Below are 20,424 nucleotides of genomic sequence, written 5' to 3' on the forward strand. Positions count from 1 at the left end.
GAGTATGTACTCTGTAAGTGAGGAGTAAAGGGGTCAAGTGCGTATTGCCCATTCTTTGTATGTATCAACTATAAACCGGATGTTCTACTTATTTATTATCATTGGTAATTATTCATCTGAAATGTTCGAAATGGTGAAAATCTCATGTCCCCTCCTACGAAAACCGTTAAACTTTGACTTGCGTTTTCTCGAAACTATGATTTTGTCACTTAGACCCCTTGACCTCCGGGGTCCTCATATAATATTGACAGAAGTGTTCTAAAAACTGTGGTTGGCTTTCTTACTCATCAGAAAAATGGGCCGAGATATGACACTTCACAAAATGTGTCACACTTTACATTAACACACAATCTTACAACATACTAAAGCTTCATACAGCAAAAATTTTAGTTATCAAATATGAGGAATTGGGATGTACATAGCAAAATATAAAGTAAAATGTTTTCCAGTATCTGCTGTTGAGCTGAGTGAGAAAGTTGGATATGATACTACTACTAAGCATCATTTAGTGTATGTCATAAGATACCTTATGAAACATAAATATGGAAGAAGTCAGGGGCTATTTTCTCATCAATGTACACTTTGAAAGGCAAGGCATAAAAAACAGCACTTTTTTTATAGTTGCTCTAATATTGACAATCCCTAAAATGTCCATATGAATCTGTCCTCAGTTTACAATGCACTTTTTGAACACTAAAGTATCTTTACAACTTGTCCTTCCGATTATTCAAATTGATCAGAATGCACTAAATAGCAAAAACTTGACTGGGAGGGAACCTATATTTCTATAAGTTCAACAAACACAAACAACTGGTCCTTTTCAAGATCAAAAATGGCGATAACTTCATGAAATATTGAGAGACTGTCTACAGAGAAAGAAATTTTACTATTACATAAGTGAAAACAAAATTCATGGGACATTTTAGCATTGCAAGAATCACACAGAGGGGTAGAGACTGAAGACCAAAAACTGAAGGGGTCAAGATAGTACTAGAATGCCCTAATGAAGAAAATGATAACCACTATATTTGTAATAACAGATATAGAGGTTAAGGCAACAAGTATCATGGACACAAAGAACACTGAAATTTTAACAACTGAGGTGCAATCGCGTACTATTATGTCAGTCTACAAACTACGTAATATTGATTTTTACCTTGCACAAGCCAAATAATTTTCATAACCAAACCATCAAGACTGTATTAGATTTAAACTATCAGTGTGTAAACTGGCAATACAGCCTGGTTGATAAAAATGGGGAAAAACTAGAAAGTTGGACAGAGAGAGAGAGAGAGAGAGAGAGAGAGAGAGAGAGAGAGAGAGAGAGAGAGAGAAACTAAAACTTAATTTTGACCCCAAACTTAGACCACCACCTAACAGCGGTAGATGGCAGAGAGGATACAATCCTGATAATATCTCCATTACTCAGTACATTGTACACCCTGTCACAAAAAGAGTAGAAAAATCCACCCCCAGGATGCAACATTGTTAGAGGCACCTGTTTTTCGCAAAGCGCGAAATCGCGAAATTTTCACGAAATTTTACACATTTTGCTGAAAACGCGAAACTATTTACTTTTAAGCCAAATCGCGAAATAATTGACGAAACTTTCCAAAATCTCGTCATTTGAACTTAACTGCGGAAATTCGATTGGAGTTATGGTCTGCGCACACATCAAGGAGGAAGATGTCCTCGTCTGGGAGCGAAGTACTAGCGCGCGAGGTGCTTCTCCTTCTGACATGGTGGTTCGGGGAGAAAAATCCTTGGCTTTATCGTTTTGCTTGACTTTGTGCTTTTTTCCTTTTTTTTGTGATTTTTTATTATTTTTTTATATTAAAATAAAAGAAAGATTAAAGGATAGTGAGAGGGACAGTGAGAGAAGCAGAAAGCGAACGGCCTAAATGGCTGGCCGGTGGTTTCAGCAAGTCTCCGCTACGTCTGGTGATGGCCTCGCATGGTGATCATTACTGATGCCTGTACTTTATTTTCATTTGTTCTATGGCATATATGGTGTCGGCACCCATCTTTCTCCTACCAGACCGGAACTCTTCCCTCACCCAACTATCGATGATGTAAATTAGGTCCTGCCATTGGGAGGGCGTGAAAATAGGGTGTGCGTTAATCGTGGCTAACTCCTTCCTCGTGATTGCTTCCGTCAGTCTGGTACACCATCTGTATGTGCGTAGGTGGAGCGGTTAATGGGGGAGGGGTGGCTTAGGCTGGTCTGGTGGGGTGAAGGGGTACGGGAGGTCTGGATAGGGGTATGACCTGTTTTGCAGTGACGAGGCAATGCTCTTGAGGACGGTCTGCACGTTGCCCACTCCAGGGAATGGTAGGCACAGCTCCCTCTTCTTTGCTGGCTGCTCAACTTGCTAGCAGTCAGGAGGCGCGGTAGCACCATTGCTTGCAGCTGCCTCCTTGGGGGACAGTCCAGGCGTCACCTCGTCTGTATCCATTGGCGCCGTCTCCCGCATTGCTGCAGGGGACGGGGAGGCGGTTGTCTGCGTGGCCGCATCGACCCCCATCGGTCGATTCACAGGCGGGGGCGGGGGGGGGGGGGGGGCGGCGGCGGCGGGAACCGGCGGTTGCTTCTTGATAGCTCGCAGTTCTTCGCGCAGCTGCTGGAGCTGGCGATGCACGGCTGCGAGCTCCTCCTTGAGTGCGGCCCTTTCGGCCGCAAAGGCGGCCCAAGCCGGCCATAGCTTAGTCGGTGGCGGCTTCAAGGCGGCGCGGCTCGCACCCCTCGCCGGAGCGGGAGGCGGGGCGGCCGTCGTGGCGCTTGACGCCGCCGCAGGGCGTGGTGCGGCGGGCAGACGGCGTGACTCCCTGAGGTAGCTGCAGCTACGCGAGTTGGCGGCGTGTGGCCCGCCGCAGTTCGCGCAGCTGCTGGCCACCCCTCGAGGCCTGGTAATACCACAGTCTAATATATACAGTCGCGACACTCTCGCTTATTTTTGTTATACACAGCGACAACAGCGCCCTAAGCGGTGGAGAATCTACGCTGCTGAATACGGTATTCAGTAAACGTAAACAGTATCGTTTATTTTCATTTTTAAGATGATTTTTACGAAAGGCAACGTATGTAGTGCAATAAATTGCAGTAATAATAGGAAGAAGACACCACATTTGTCATTCTTCAGGTTTCCTAAGGGCCCTGAGAGGTATGAAACATCACATTAAAGCGCTCTTTATTTACGATTTTTTTCTAAACTGTATTGAATTACTGAATTTGTTTGTCTTTTTTAGGAGCAAGAAATGGTTAATAAATAGTAGAAGACAGGACCTGCTGCAAAAAGATGTCCTTTATTTGCACAATAACGTGAAGTTTTGTGCATTACATTTCGAGTCAAACCAGTTCATGAGCGCGGAAAAGAAGAAATTAGTATGGAATGCAGTTCCTACATTATTTGACGTGCCGAATAAGCTACAACTAGTGACGATGAAGAGAAAATTGCCATGCAAACGTGAAAGTGTTACTGCAAAAACAATAAAACTGTCTCCTGACACAGAAGAAACAGCTACCACAAGTGTTACTACACTAGAGACACATATAAAATAACTAACAACGGAATTTGCAACACAGACATCTTTTGAAGATGAAATGCTTAGATTACGTGAAATTATTCGTGTGTGGGAAAATCGTGTGAAATGTAAAAACGTGCAAATCATTAGACTTCGTACAAAATCACTACGTGACAAGGAAAGTGCCCATCGTAAAAATAAGCTGCAACTACAACGTCACAGGACACAAGTACAAAAGGACAAGCTCATTTTAAAAAGTATTGGTTCCAAGTACTTGAAAAATGCTCTCGATTTATTGATAAGCCAAATCGGTATACCATTGAATGGAAAACGTGGTGCGAGATGGTAAGATGAAACTAAATTATTTGCACTTAATTTGCTGTATTATAGTACTCAGGCATACAGTTTTCTATCACACTGTTTTAGCCTTCCATCAGTACGTACCTTACAAAGGTATGTGGAAGATATACAATTAAATTGTGGGATAAATAATAACATATTTCATCTTTTAAAGCAGAAAGTGCAGCAGTTACCAGAAACAGATCTAATTGTTAATTTGTCTATGGATGAGATGTCAGTAATGGAAAATTTGATATATGACAGCTCTAGGGATCGTGTTATTGGATTTGAAGACATGGGTTTCATATGTACATCTGTGGTTGCCAATACTGCATTAGTTATAATGATTAACGGCATCTTCTCACATTTTAAACAGCCATTAGTATATTATTTCTCCAAAGGATCAGTAGGAGCCACCCATCTGACGCCCATATTTTTTGAAGTTGTCAAAAAACTCACAGAGATTGGTTTGGTTGTAAACACATGTGTGACTGACCAAGGCTCGAATTTTGTGTAGTGGAGGCACAGACTGGGTATCACACCAATTAATCCTTGCTTAGTACACGGAGGGAGTAAGATCTATTTTTTTATGACACCCCACACATGATCAAAAGCATACGTAACAATTTATTCAGGTATATTATTATCCACACAACAGATGAAGGAGGGATTGGCACTGCTTCATGGAAGGACATCTGTCAGTTGTACTCAAGTGATTGTGAAAGGAAGTGCAAGTTGGCCCCCAAGCTCACTAAAAGAGCTGTCCAACTGCCAGCATTTTCAAAAATGAAGGTAAGCACTGCAGTACATGTGTTGAGTCATACAATAGCAGCAGGCATTGAGACACTTGTTACTTGTGGCACCATATCATCATCTGCTACTGCTACTGCAGATTTTTGCCAAAAAGTAAATGATATTTTTGACATATTTAATGCATATAGTGTTAAAGGGCCTGTATCCTTAAGGAACTGCATTACAAGTGCCTCAAGACATTTGGAAATATTAAAGACACTGAAGCCATGGATACAGTCATGGAAATTTGTAGATGTTGATGGGAAAGATTTTTCATCTACGATTAAGTGTGTTAAAGGACTTCCGGGTAACATAAGCGCATTGAACATGTTTGTTGATGATGTTGTGGATGGAACCAAGTTATATTTATTAACACGCAAAATTAATCAAGATCCACTGGAAAACTTTTTCTCAGTGATAAGGCATAAAGGCGGTTTTTGTAGCAACCCATCACCACGACAGTTTTGTGCTGCATTCAATAATTGTGCTTTAAGCAAATTAATGAACACACACACAGTGTAGCTACCTCCAATTGTGAGGGGATCAACTGGGGTCAGTCAATAGTGGATATGAAAGCAGCGCCCAAATTACTTGTTTCACCACTGTTGGACATTAGTGACACGAGTTCAGTGATCAGACTACCAAATGTGGAAGTCCAAACAGACCTCGGAGAGGCAAACAGCATGAGATACATGTTTGGTTATGTATTAAAGAAACTGCTTACAATTGATGACTGTTGTAAATGTAGGACAGTACTTGTAGATGGCAGCCAAGACTTCGACGCAAATGGCAAAGTTTATAGTCTTTTAAAAGCTATGAAGGCAACTTTGGAAGCCTATTTATTTGTACAGAATTTTTAACTCATTGTGAGACTAAGATGACTTCTACTTTTGATGAATATGCTCACATAAGTAATTGTGGCGCTTTCTTTGTGAACATGTTGATGGACATCCCCAATTTTCCACCTGGGTGCTGTGCTGAAACCAAGCTGCTGTTAATAAGACTGTTTGTGAAAGTGAGGCTCTTTTACATTATTAAATTCAGGAATCAAGACTTAGTCTGTAGGAGCAAGAGAAGAAATAAAAAAAAGTGATGAAGCTGGCTCATTTGGATTGCTAAAGTGTTAGGACTGACTCATTCATTTAATTTTATTTTCGTTGAATGTATCAATGGGGATATAATAAAGTTTTAAAACAGTCATGCTTTTTATTGAGATAACCTGATACCACAAAGAATAAGATGGAAATTGTATTTTTGGATGCAGGTTTCCTGCAAAGCAGAACGTAATGAAAAGTGCTGTGTCGCTTCATTTTTACACAAGGAAGATCATCTATGTACTTCATATGTGGGATGGTTCTGGCGGTGTATGCAGCAGTATAGAGGTGGGCCAAACGGTTATTCTGGAGTAACCGTTATCACAGTTCCAGTTATTCTTTGATAACCGTTATCGTTAACGGTTATTAATAACGGCCAAGTTATTTTTCGCTAGCGAATACCGATAACTCCGACAGTTAAATAACGACATAGTTGGAATCCATCAGTTTAGTTATCAGTATAACTGCGAGTAGTGTGAAATAGCAGGAATGTCGTATGAATCGTGTCATAACCTCAGCTTATTAACTCCGAGTAGATTTTAGTTGATGTTAGAACGATTATTAGTGTTTCAGATTATATGTTTGTAGGTTATCGTTCGCTATTAGAAATATTATCTTCGCAGCTGCGACAGAAAGTACGCGGAACTTCGCCAAAGCACTGTTTAAGTAAAATGTTAACAACGTGCGTTTTTAAGTATGAAGTAATGTGTAAACTGAGTACTGTAGGTTAAATTCGAAGCTTAATTTCTTGTGCTGCTCACATAATAGAATAAAGTGTACAGCCTTGTAATACAACAAAAAATATACGTAATGTGACAGATTCCTTTACTCCTGTGCTGTAAAAGCTAGTCCTATTGGGGAAAGTGTGAGTACGCTAATGCAAGTTTTATGTCAGATTTGCAAACTGCTCGATTTCTCCAGCGACAGCATGTTTATAACATATGAAGACATGCAGATCGAAAAGGTTGACAGTGTTACATTTCTGGGACTACAACTCGATAATAAATTCAGTTGGGAAGGGCATACCACATTTTTTCATTCTATTATTTCATAAGGGAACATATTCTGTGATAACTCATCAAACTTAGCAAAAGTTTCTCGCATGTAAAAGCGTGTAATAAAAATCGTTTGTGGTATCAATTCAAGAACATCATGTAGGAACCTGTTCAAGGAACTTTGTATTCTAACCACTGCTTCCTAGTATATTTATTCCTTAATGAAATTTGTTACAAGTATTTCCAACCAATAGCTTAATACATAATATCAGTACTAGAAATGGGAACAGCAATCTACATAAAGACCTAAAATTACTTACTTTGGTCCAAAAGGGGTCCAATATTCAGGAACATGCATTTTCAATAACCTGCCAGCAAGTCAGCAACCATTAAAAACTTGGTTTCAGATAAGGCACGGTTTACAGTGTGTTTGAATGACTATTTGATACATAAGTGTCTGATTCCACCCATCATCAATATGCCGGAAATGTCTATTTTAAGTGTGTCTATGACGTCACTACATACACATGGCAACAAACACGAAGATACATATAAATAATACAATAACATTTCCCACCAAAAATACAATCAAACAAATGGGACAACTGCGGGAAGTTGGGGGTTTTAGGGTGAGGACAAGCTAGTAAAAAAAAAAACACACCATGATCCCAAAACACAAAATGAAGAACAAAAAGAAAAAAAATACAGCATTCTGCTACACCAACAAAAATCTGCAGGAATCGGACACTTCCCTTGAACAATATAGGTCAACTATAGGTGACCATACCAAAACACCAATACCCACAACTAAAAGTACGAAAATTGGAATCAGACATTTCCCTTGACCTACATAGGTCAACCTCAGATGACGATACTAAAACATCAACACACACAATTATGAAAATGGGAATCGGTCATTATCCGGTGACCTATATAGGTCCACCACAGCTACTGATGCCAAAAAACCAACACCTACAACTGCGAAAAATAAAACCACAATCCCAAAAGCCCACAAATCAATCATCCCTACATAAATTAAATCACATTCATACTTCATAAATACACAAAACATCACAGCTAGAAAAAAAATAATTAATTACCACCAGCAAATTCCGGCACTGCAACCTAGATCGACAGCCCCCCCCCCCCCCACACACACACACACACAAAAACCAACTCATAAACACCGTGCCGTAATGACATTCACACACCACAACACCTTTACGTCGAAGCAGACGGGTGGAATCAGACGCTTCCAGTGACCCCTCCTTCTACTCTGTAGATGAATATCGTAACAGAGACTGATAGACCAGCTTAGGTAAAAATTCTGCTATATTTCAGTTTTGACAGCACTTGCTTGCAACAGTCAAGATCGGATATTCTGTGTACGATAAATTTATTAAAAGTACGTAACTGTGTTTTATTCTGTCAGTGTACCAATTCTGTAAATATTAGCAGTTACTGTGATATATTCACGTATTTTGACAATCTCCTGACAAATGATGAGGATAATTATTATATTCCACTGTATTATGTTATACTTTCTGACATGTTATTTGTCATTCGTGATGGCCAGCGGCTATTTCCGTAGCAGTACGAAAATATTTGTTCGCTCCAGTTACTATCCTCTCTGGAAATATCACCTGGAACTACGACCTTTAACTGGAGTCACCGAGTCAGGAACGTCTAGACACACAGTTATTCCGTTACCAGCTTCCAGGTTATCTGTGGTGGTAGCCCGATAACTACCAGAGAACTAGAACTACGAGCCAATAACGATAACTGCCAGAGGAGAATACCGGCTCTGACAGTTATTTCCATAGTCGCTCGAATTCCTTAGTAACTTTCCTTGTACTACCCGTCCAAGCTAAATTAACACGTAAGGCGGTGGCTTAAGGGAACGACCGTACTTGTTAATGCCTGTACTGCAGCTCCTATCAGCCACGGCTCGGACATTAACTTTATTTAATTGTTTATGCTAAAAGTAACGAAGGCCCACGAAATAGTACACAGTTCTTATCAACAGATGGCGCGCAGTCTCACAGTTATTCCCATGGTCTATAGAACGCCTCCAAATGCGCAGTACGATCTTCGGTCAACAGATGGCGCGAGGCACTGTTGACACTAAACAGTTATTGAAATAACTGCCAGAATCAGAGGAACGGTTATCGCAGTAACCGTTACTTCTTAGTAACCGGTTATTTATATCAGTTACGTTATTTTTTGCCACCTCTACAGCAGTATATTGCGTGTTGGAAATCGTTGTGGATCGCCGGTGCATTGAGTGTGGTAATTTGTGTTTTGTTTTCGTGGTACAGATGATTAATATGGTAATGACAGTTTTCGATCGAGAAAAGGAATTTTCGTCAGAAGGATTTTATGTTTTCGACAAAAGTAGGAAGATACTTATGTGAAAATACTGCAATGTGCGCATTGAGTGGCTGAGGAAGGACACATGCCTGAAACACATTAATAATAGTTCTTCCCATAAGAAGAACAAGGAGAAGGCGCTAACAACTACTGGTATATAAAGACAAGCTACGCTCACGGAAGTCACTGCAGCGGCAAAACGAGCGAAAAATGATAAAGAAAAATTAATTTTATCGACTACTCGAGCTTTCATTGAGGCTAACATTCCGATGTAAAAAGTTGATCACCCGAAACTGAGAGAAAGGATGAACAAATACATGCCAGGTTTGTATAATAATTAATTTACCGTCTGCTAATCGCAGCAAAGATTAGGTAATCTCGATAGCCAATAATTTTTGTTGGTCAGAATAGGCCTATATTAAAAATAGTTTTTCCTCGAGCAACCTCTTAAAAAAGTCTTATAATTGGGTAATGTGGTAATTTAATTTGTTACATAGTACTCTAATAGCAGTTCTATTGACATTTTTAAGGTGCTGGAGACTTACCCTCACCTGTAAGACTACGGGAATGTTACATACCTCGAATCATCAAAGAAGAAGAAGAAGAAAAATTAAAAGGAGCCATGAAAGACGAAAGAGTTTCAATTCTTTGTGATGAAACGACAGACAGAAAAGGGCAGTGTGTGTTCGTGGTTCTGGTAAAAGTACTTAGTTGTGGCGATGGTGCAGTCCAGAAATTATTTGTCGGGGGAAGTGAAAGTTATTGCAAATGCTACAGAATGTGCGCAAGCAATTATGAGTGTAATACAGAAACTTGAAATTCAGTACAGAAATGTAGTTTCTATAACTTCAGATTCAGCCCGTTATATGGGCAAGAGTATAAATGCTGTTAGGGTTTTAGTTGCAGAATGGTTAGTACACACACAATGCTGGGCTCATAAATTACATTTGGTTGGCAATTGTGGGCTGTGCAACTTTGTGATTTGAACCATTGTGTTTTGAAGACAAAACACATCTTCCTTAATACCCGAAAGAGAAAGCATGCATACATTCAGTTCTTAGCTCAGAAATATATAGGTGTACCTACAAAAGCTAAACTTTTCCCTATTCCTGTCATCACCAGATGGAACTCATGCTTTGAAGGTGTTCAGTACCTTGGACAATATCTCTGTGATACAGTAGAATTTGTTGAAACTGTTGAAGATGAGAATGTTGCTGTCAATTATTTTAAAGCTTTGACTTCTACTGAAGCAAAAAAAATTCAATGCCTAGCTATTTTTCTTGTTGAGCACTGCTCAAAATGTTGCAATTTGCTGCTGACATTAGAGGGCTCCAAGATACCGTTAATTCATCTTCTGCAGTCTAAGCTTGGTGACCTTGCAAAGAGCTTTAAGTTCCTAGAGGATGCATTATTTTCTTCGACACAACCTCAGAAAAACTTCTTAAACTGCCAGAGCGTATGCAAGTACAGTTAACATCACTCTTCCAGTATGTAGGTAGACTAAGTCTTATGGAACTGAACCACTTGATGGAGTGTGATACAGAAAAAATTGTCATTTCTTCTATAGGTAAATTGTTTGATCCGAGAAACATAATTAAAGGCAATTTAGACAGTGCTGAAATCTCTCAGCTGATAAAGAAAGTTCTCATTCTACAAGAACTTCCGTCAGAATTTCTTGTACCATACACATTGTTTAGGGATTTAGTAGCTAGTTCTTGTAGAGAAGGTAAAGATGTTAATGTGATTGGTATTCTTCTCTCCCTGAAAGCAGAGTATGGACTTTTTGTGGAAGCTGCAGTTAAGGCTTTGTGGATCGATCCCAGTCAGTAATGTTGATAGTAAGAGATCATTTTCTAGATATCGCAATATAATGTCTGACAGGAGAACAGATCTGACTCCCAGTAATATGGAAGTCATGGTATCCTTGTCTTTCTCAGACTGACTTGTGTGTTGTGTACATAGACTAGGACAGGATAAATGTTTTCCAAACTTTCACGGTTTGGTATTTGTGTTTTAATAAGATTTATAACTTTTATGCTTTTTCAATTTATGTAAAATAAAAGATTTTTCACTGCAAATGTGCCATAGATGTATTTCCTTTACCTTTTACTGCTGAAAAGTGGAAATAAAATTTATCGAAATTATTGACGAAATGGAAAAGAAACCAGCGAAAAATATACCGAAATAACTTTTTAAAAATGACGAAATCGGGCAAAAGTTTTCACCACACACAGGTGCCTCTAAACATTGTCTCCAGAATGAGATTTTTACTCTGCAGCGGAGTGTGCACTGATATGAAACTTCCTGGCGGATTAAAACTGTGTGCCGGACCGAGACTCGAACTCGGGACCTTTGCCTTTTGTGGGCAAGTGCTCTACCATCTGAGCTACCCAAGTTTCTTAACATTGTCTCATCTCTTGTACTGTTTCTGGAGTTGTCAGAGTATGTACCTTCCAAATGCGACTATCGTAGCAAGTACAACACAGATTCTTTCTCAGTACATAGAATTGAAGCAGGAGAAGAACTACTCTGAAACATCGCTGAACAAAGAAGGCAAAGATGGGCTAAATTACTATATGATTTGAGTACGTAACAGAACAGTCGAACAGCATGGAAACTAATAAAATTTCTTAGCAATGACCCTAGAAGTCTGCTGCTAAGCACAAACGCTAATCCGAACCAGACTGCTCACCATCTGCTACTGAACAGAAAGACAAGACAGAAAGCGACTAGACTGAATCTCGAGCAAAGCATAGGAAGAGGGAGTGAATCTCTAGACACTCCAATCTTACCTAAAGAACTGGGAAGAGCACAACAGGCCCTGATAAAATACAAGCTGAACAAATAAAGCAGTTTGGTCCAAAAAGTAAAGACTGGCTAGTGAGGATGATGAACAGATAGTTGGAAAACTGTGGAGGAACGCACATGTAGTATCATTACAACACCTGGCAAAGAGCAGATTGAGCCAAATAATTCTATCCTATTTCCTTAACCTGCCACCTATACAAGCTATCTGTCAAGAATAGCAACCAAAATTGATACAAAACTTATCCCTGAAGAAGCTGGTTTTAGACCAGACCAGGGAAATCATGTAGTCAAATACTAAATCTGATTTAACACACAGAAGATAGTTTTGAAAAGCAATTAATAACTGCTGCTGTCTTAGCTGACCTCTCTGTTGCATATGACACAGTAAACCAGTGATGACTCTTCATGGAGGTCTATGAAATAACATAGGACACCTGACTGACTTACATGCTACGAGAGGTGCTGCAGAATAGAAGGTTTTATGTAACTCTCCAATGGAAGAAAAGTAGGTGGAGAATCCAAGGTAGTGTTCTTTCCTCTATTCTGTGCAATTTATACACAAATGACCAGCCACACCAGCCAGAAATTCAAGGGTTCATATATGCAGACAACACCGCTATCACTCCTCAACGACGAACATTTGAAGACGTTGAAAGAAAACTGGTATAGGCTTCGAAAACCTTGGGGAAAAACTATTAGGAAAATGGTCTGTAACCTAATCAAGTAAAAACTTGAATAAGCACAATTCACCTGTGTAATAGAGAAGCCAGGAGACAGCTGGAAACAGAATGGAGAGGTATTAGACTAAGTCATCGCTCCAACCCAAAATACTTGGGAGACAGCCTAAATCATACTATGCCACTTTAAAAAATCTGCATTGACTTTAATGGAAAAATATGTGTAACAATATTATATGTAAACTAACTTGGGATTCTCTGCAAAATATGAACCTGCATCCCAAAGAGGAAATCACATTTTGCCAACAACTACAGTATAGTACATGGAGGGCATAGAATAAATGGGCGCAAGTCACAAAAAATGCAAACATGGTTAAATGGGACTACTCTGAAGATGAATAGTGTGAATGCACAGAAACAAGACATTTGCACATTTCCACATGCGCCAAAGGATGGAATTTGCTTGCACAGTAAAAGACGTACCTTTATGCAATGTCAAGGCTATTAAACCTGCTATGTTTTGGAAGATGAGAGTTTAGAAGTTCTTGTTCAGACATGGGAAGCAAAGTAAGTAGTCTATAAATTCAAGTGTAAGCTCTGCAGAATATTTTACATTGATATGGCCACCATAAGAAACTCAATGATGATACACAGTTTTACATTCTCTGCTGAAAACACAGTCTCGTGCTGCAGAATGTATTTACTTCCAACTCAGTCAGATCACTAATCATTTCATAAATGCACTGAAGCTGCAGAGCAGTCACAACTTCTAATAAAAATCTAGTTTCTCCTGGCCTTTAAGGCTTAAATTTACACTAAGCTCATCATTTAACCTTCTCAGCAAACCTAATAATTAATTGATTTTACAGTTTTCATTGGAATTAATGTTATATAACACAAAATTTTAACAGCTTCCTTAGCAGTCATCCTTAAACAAGTGCACATATAAATTTCTAATTGCCTGGACAGTTTGGTTTGTATGCAGACAGAGAGTAACTAAGACCAAACCTGAAGAAGATAGCTATGGAAGCAGCTGAAACAGCACATACATCAATATTAACTTTACTGCAAACTTGAAAATTTATGTCACTGCTCCTAATTTCATTTCTTCTACCTACCATTACCTTCATTTGATGCTTTTCTTTCATTTACCTCTTGTATGTTAGTGTGAGCAAATGTTAGACAACTTTAACTACTAAAGAAATGACCTTCCTGCTCTCTGTACCTCAGCCCCCCCCCCCCCCCCCACCCCGTCCCACCATCCCCTCTATTCCTCCAAATACATTTTTATTTTTCACTTAGTTCTCTTTGGAATTAAAATATATTCATCTCACTAGTGGATTGCTACCTATGATTGTTAGCTACTGCATTCTATTACTTGGGTTTTGTTCTGCTTTTAACACTCATATTATTCTCAGACTTCACATTTTTGTCACTTTCTACAACCTTCTGTGTAAATACTATTGTTCTGTATCCTGTTTTCTTTTTCAGCTTCTGACAAAGGCTTAATATTTTCATTTAAAAATAATACTGTTGGTTTTTGGTGATATGGTTACATAATTTTTATTTTTTAATTTTTTGTGCTGTACAACAGCAAATTTACATTTCTTCCACTTCTTTTATTAAAAAGATACATTTGATCTCTAGGGTTCTGTGTACAATGATGAAATACAATGAACACTGTAAGTATAACATAACTTCACACTATGTTTCTTCACACTGTAACACGGTATCAGCACCAGGTTCAGGTTCAGCATCTCCATCAGCAGGGTAGTGTGATGAGCTGTCAACTTCATCTGACATCAGTTCTGTCTTCATGAAATTTGTTTCCATGGACGACAAGAAATTACTCTGATAAAACTCAGGCCAACTAATAAATTCCTTAAATAATGATAACAGTTCAGGTGGGTTTAAATCACCAAACTGGTCGAATATACTTCTACCCTTGATTATTAGGCGAGGCCCACAACCAGGAATCCATTGCCTACAGAAAAAGCATTTTTGATAGATGAGGGAAATATAAATAAAAAAAATAAAATAATAAAGTATCCATTTTCCACATTAAACATACATTTGTTGAATGGAAAAATCTAGTGACCTAACGTCATTGATTGCCAACAATTTTTAACAATTGCAACTTACTCGAGTTGTGGCACAATCCTGTTGCGGCGACTCATCATGTGTGTTCGTAAGAAGTACCAAAGGGGCTGCAGATGCTCCACTGGCACTACCTTTTCAAAGAAATCTTTGCGTGCCACTATTTTTACAAGGTACATGTATTCTTCCTCTGCTGCTTTGAACTGAAAGTTATGTTTTATTTATATTCTTCTTGTGGCATTTTAAAATGTTTGCATAATTATATGGAAACATAAGTGAAAATTGAGTCAGTAAAAAAATCTAAGCTATACTTTTGTAGGAACACTAGAATAACATTTCAGTTGTTATTTAGAACTGTATTCTATACATCATCATGTGGCAACACATCCGTGGCCAACCATTCTGTTCTGTTGCTGCACCACAAGTAGTCAAGCTCAACTGTATTGGGAACAGAGCCATTCTATACGCCATCATGTGGCAACACATCCGTGGCCAACCACTCTGTTCTGTTACCTGCAGCACGAGTAGTCAAGCTCAACTGTATTGGGAACAGAGCGCGTGGGCCACAAGGCATTGTTGAGGCCCGCTGATTGTTCGGTTACCTGGTCAAGCATGAGAATCTACAAGGCTCATTGCAACAGAGAAACAAACAGCACTGGGAATGACTGGCCACAAATGAGCAGATTGGCATTTTGAATCATTTGACAATTGTGAAGATCTGACATGCTAGGAGGAGGATTTTCTTGAACCTCTGCAAAGCGAAATAGCTCTTAATACTTGTAAAATAATGGATGAGAAATACAATACTGAACATTGTACAAGTAATTTTTTTACTGGCTCATACAATTCATCCTTTCCTTTTACCACTTCTTTCTGAGGAATTCGCCTTCCTAAGATCTTTTCTGAAACTTTATCTCAAATTTTTGTAGCTAAGTTTTTATTGCACTTTGGACCACAGTTGAATTACTGTCTATAAATGTTTCATCTAGCACTTCCTCTGTCCTATTTTTTTATATTCTAGCTTTTGTAATGTTCCTGGGTCATTTACCACAATTACAACCTTTTGCAGGACCATTTTATAAGATTTTTGACATGGTCACTCCTTCACCATACTGGAAGCAACTAGAACTTGCTGTCATGTGGAAATCACAGGAAAACTCAGAGACTTCCTGGTAGTGGCCTGGCCTGTTGCTGTAGAAATCCACATGTGTACACCCAGCTGATGAGGCCAGATCAGCAGTTCTGATAATTGCAGCTGACGGCCTCAACGTCGAGGCTCCACTGACGCAGAGGCAGGGACTGCAGCTGTTCCAGAATCCATTGGAAATATCTGTTCTCTGTTGCTAAAATCTGCTTGTATGTGACCAAGTAATGCAGCCGTACGGAGACAGTTCAGTACAAGACACTGAAGTGGTCAGAGAGTAGGCGACTCACAACTGTTTTGTTTTTCTTGATAGTGCTTTTCAGTTATCATACATTATTATTATTATTATGTCAGAAATACACACTGAACAGCAAAGCTCCTCCCAACACCCAATGATTAGAGAATGTGTGGAAGAGAAAAAAGAAGTTTCCTTGAAATTGGAGAAGGGAACTACACTCGTCTGAAGAAATCAGGAGATAGTATGACAGGAAAATTTTTTACACAGGTTGTAGATAATTAAAGTAAATCTGTAGGTTTTGCAGGCTGTAGTGGCTGCTGTATGTTATTAGCTGTCCGCATTGGGAGTACCAGTACCCTTGTTACGACACTTTAATACCTGAAAAGCTTCTCCTAATAATCAGGTCAATAATAATAGCAACATTCCAGCATCAGCAAAATCCGCTGTCCTGAACAAGTGCATAAGAATGTGTGCCACAAGTCTGTGGCCATTCAACATAGTTGCAGGGGAAGGCTTTCAAGATCTTGCATAGATACTGATAGAACTAGGAGCACAGTACCGTATTGCAAGTGGAAGAGATGTGCTTCCTCACACATCAACAATTTCTCACATTGTTAAAAGAACAGAAGATGAATACCATGTGGCTATGGTCCCCTTCATATTGCAGGATATAGAGAACGGGTGTATGCGCATGTACAGCTGACATGTTGACAGACACATACACGAAAATGCATTATTTGACACTAACTATGCATTCAGTCTTGCGATAGTTGCAGTGGAAAATTAGGGTACTGTTTATAGTAGAGTTCCCACCTGTTGTGGAGAAAAGTGCTATAAATATACGGGAGGAAATAAAAACTAACATGAGGAAGTTAGGAATATTTGCAAGCCATCTGTTAAGGGTTACATTCATTACCAAGTGTGTGTGTGTGTGTGTGTGTGTGTGTGTGTGGGGGGGGGGGGGGGGGGGGGGATGTGGAAAAGGCAACTGAGAACTACTGTCACCTTCTTTGTAATATTTACTCCCTTAGCACTGTTCTACACCACACTCGTAAGGATAAATGGTTGCAGGAATAGAGTCCTAATGTTTAAGTGTCATTGGAAGCAACAAAAAAATGTTGCAACTTATTTTAAAAGTAGTGGCCATATGAAAAACTCACAGTTGCAGTTTTACCATAAAGCAGAATGTACGTACTCACTGAAATAATTTGTATGTCATACTAAAATCTATGTTTCTGCAGCACGAACAAAATGCTGAAGTTTTATGTGAATTCGGAAAAATACACTTTCAAAAGCTGGCATTACCAGGTGGCTGACAAATTCATTCAGTTTCTTGAAGTATTTCAAGAAGTACTGAGGCTATGAAAGTTAACAGTGGTCCGACCCTGTAGTTATCGAGGGAGGTGGCGCAGTGGCTAGCACACTGGACTCGCATTCGGGAGGACGACGGTTCAATCCCGCACCTGGCCATCCTGATTTAGGTTTTCTGTGATTTCCCTAAATTGCTCCAGGCAAATGTCAGGATGGTTCCTTTGAAAGAGCACGGCCGACTTCCTTCCCTAATCCGATGAGACCGATGACCTCGCTGTTTGGTCTCTTCCCCCAAACAACCCAACCCCCAAACCTGTAGTTGGTTGTGCCATATGTGTACTAACTACAGAAGCACTGGGCTGAGAATGAAGCAGGCAGTGAGATGAGAACACACAAATATGAAAAATGGATATGTAACCACATAAAATTTAAATTTTTGGTCATATATTTTAAATACCCGCAACAGGATAAGAGATTATATTTGAAGAAGACAGTGTGCCTCAATATTGTCAATTATTTTCAGGAAATAGCACTGCTGAAAGCATGGACTCTGAATTTCTTGCGTGAAAAAATGGAAATAAAGCCTGTGCATTTGCTTGCATTATTTATAGTACCACAGGCACATCACATGAAGCAACTCTCAGTAACAAAGAAAGAGGAAGTTCATGCCATCCACACCCATGTTTCAAGTGTGGTGCACTTCAGGGTAAATGCAATGTTATGTAGGTTTGCTAAGCAAATTTAAGTTTGATCATATAATAGTGAAAAGATGTACATTTGTGTGAACACTGCACCAAATTTATTAGCAGCTATGTGATATAACATATTTATCCTCCATGCAGGAATGTTGTATTAATTTCAGAATGTAATACAGAGGATGAAGCCTCACCATCAATGCCTTCAAAACTTGCTTTGGGATGAGGAGGAAGAGGAAACTGTCGATGAAGTTCCCGTGTATCTGTTAATTGGAAAACTAGATCAGGGACAGTCACTTCAGGAGAAGTGGAAATCAAGAGCAACAACTTATCCTGGATTGTTGCAAGAGGCACAAGAAGTTCTATGTAAACCTGTGTCTAGTGCTTCTAGTGAGAGGATATTTAGTAGAGCTGTGGTTGTTATTCACAATAAATGCAATAGAATAGCTTTGGAAAATGTGAATGACCTACTTATGGTGCCCTAAAGTAGCAATGTAAGTTTTACATTCATTTCCATAACACACTATTTTCACTATCATAAACCTCTAAGGTTAATGCCTTGTTTTGGGAGTAAATTTCCAGGAGGCTGTTATAGCATTATGAGAAGAGGAATATTTAAAGACTTGAAGAAGAAAGTTTTCAATAAAGTTTGTATGTATTTCTTATCTGTAGTTTGTGCTCTTACACTATTTCAGCATTAAATTTTAACAAATATATTTGTACCCAAGAGATAATTTAGGGGCTGCTTCGTACAACTGCAGTGTCATATATATATTTTTGCAGATACCTAAGAGCAGCAGTTTCTAAACTTTTTCGACATGTGACACTGTTTCGCAAAAATCTGATACATGCAAACCCCTGCCTCCCCCCCCCCCCCCCCCTCTCTCTCTTTTTTAATTATTTACTGTAACATGCAAATAACTGAATTCCAAGCAAATGGTTTAACCACCATAATGCTTTTATAAGGTTTGCATTTCAATTAGGGGCTTTTAATACAATGAGTAAGTTTAGTAGGCAATACTAAAGTATTTTACATATTTCTGTTAACCTACAAGTTTTCATTATGGAATTAACTGGCTCAGTCCTTTCTTGGAATTTAATGAGAAGGATCTGCCTGCTTTGCAAGGCACATAACTTTGAAGTCAGGAACTACAAAATTACTTTCAGTGAGAAGTTTGTTGTTTTATTTATTTTTAATAAAACTGTAACATGGAAAAGTCTTTTTGCACGAATTTGTGGATGAAAAAGGTAACGAAGCTTTTACCACTTTATAACTTAAAGTCACTGGAGATTTTGAGAAGCTGCTCATTTTCATTTACACTTAATGTGGATTCTAAAATTATTGTTTCTTCCAAGAGATTGTGAATCCAATTGTTACTACTACACAGAGCATGGAAATAGTCCTCTCATATGTTATTTAATTGTAGTCTTGACATTTTTGTCTGATGACAGATGAATTTCTGTTAGGAAATCACGAAGAGTACCGAAGCACTAAATTTCATTGGAATTCTAACAGCTTTCCCAAATTGTAAGGTTTCTAATGAGCAATTCAGTATGGTCTTGCACAGTACAAATATGTGCGTATGGTCCCTGCTGTAATAAATTTAAACTGTTGATTTTTAAGAAAATTGCTGCCAAATAAGCCACAATCTGAAATCAGACTGTGCCCAGGGAAAAGTGTAGCTAGTGAGAAAAAGATACACTTACTACAATATGAGAACAGTTCTGCCACAAAATAACCACCTAATTTCCTTGTATATCAATAAAACATTCTAAATACTTGCCATTTCCTCACACAGTACTGCAAAATTCCGATAACTGGTAGGATGTCGTTAAAAAAAAAAAAAAAAAATTACCTACTTTCAATGCATCATAAGGTACAGAGTTTTTTCACGTGCTTGTAACAATTTGTTGATTTACCAGTTACAAGCAATGGAGGAGATTTAGGGAATCCTCTTGTTCCTGATGTTACAGCCATCAGTTAATATAATATAAGACCTGAGGTAAAATACTGTATCTTTAAATACTGTGTGAAGTAAAAAACTGCTTGCAAACGGGCCACAGAGATTTCATTTCACGTCCATAACAGTGTAGTGCCTGATGGGTGCTCAACTTGACAAGCAGCTGAGTCACATCAACTCCCGGGCGGATTTGGGCTCTGGTGGGGCACCACACAGCCCAGCGGGTCTCAGTGCGGCTCCACCGGTTGACCGAACAGTGCAAGTCGAGGCTCACCTGGCAGCCGTGGCTACAGTCCCAGGCAGGCAGCACAGGCTTGATGCACGGCTCATGTCTCTGTGTGGCAGAGGATATATAGTGTACTGGAACAACTGAAGCATATA

At 39.1% G+C, this 20,424-nt stretch overlaps 2 protein-coding genes across 3 annotated transcripts in view; one reads left to right on the forward strand and one right to left on the reverse strand.

Annotated features, from left to right (window-relative positions):
• Positions 1-8,995: 8,995 nt before the first annotated feature.
• On the forward strand, positions 8,996-18,685 carry LOC124721905. Of its 2 annotated transcripts, XM_047247056.1 has the most exons (3): positions 8,996-9,436; positions 17,911-18,093; positions 18,250-18,685. In XM_047247056.1, the coding sequence occupies exons 2-3, from the start codon at positions 17,959-17,961 to the stop codon at positions 18,565-18,567; spliced, it is 453 nt and encodes a 150-aa protein (XP_047103012.1). In that variant the 5' UTR covers positions 8,996-9,436; positions 17,911-17,958; the 3' UTR covers positions 18,568-18,685. The 2 variants fall into 2 exon arrangements, with proteins under 2 accessions (XP_047103012.1, XP_047103011.1); XM_047247055.1 differs by lacking the exon at positions 8,996-9,436 and having other exon boundaries at positions 17,705-18,093.
• Positions 14,196-20,424, reverse strand: part of LOC124721903 (dimethyladenosine transferase 2, mitochondrial) — a 44,151-nt gene continuing 37,922 nt past the window's right edge. The window contains exons 6-7 of the mRNA XM_047247054.1: positions 14,740-14,897; positions 14,196-14,581 (exon numbers count right to left, since the gene is read on the reverse strand). Of these exons, the coding sequence (XP_047103010.1) occupies positions 14,302-14,581; positions 14,740-14,897 (438 nt within the window). The 3' untranslated portion in view covers positions 14,196-14,301. The remainder of the gene's footprint in view (positions 14,582-14,739; positions 14,898-20,424) is intronic.

Source organism: Schistocerca piceifrons, chromosome X (genome assembly GCF_021461385.2).
Source record: "Schistocerca piceifrons isolate TAMUIC-IGC-003096 chromosome X, iqSchPice1.1, whole genome shotgun sequence".
Lineage (NCBI taxonomy): Eukaryota > Metazoa > Arthropoda > Insecta > Orthoptera > Acrididae > Schistocerca > Schistocerca piceifrons.

Excerpts from the sequence above, each read along its gene's own strand:
- LOC124721905 (XM_047247055.1), top strand. The coding sequence starts at position 17,770 with ATGAGAACACACAAATATGAAAAATGGATATGTAACCACATAAAATTT. Across the intron at positions 18,094-18,249 it reads CAAGTGTGGTGCACTTCAGG|AATGTAATACAGAGGATGAA; the intron begins GTAAATGCAATG and ends TATTAATTTCAG.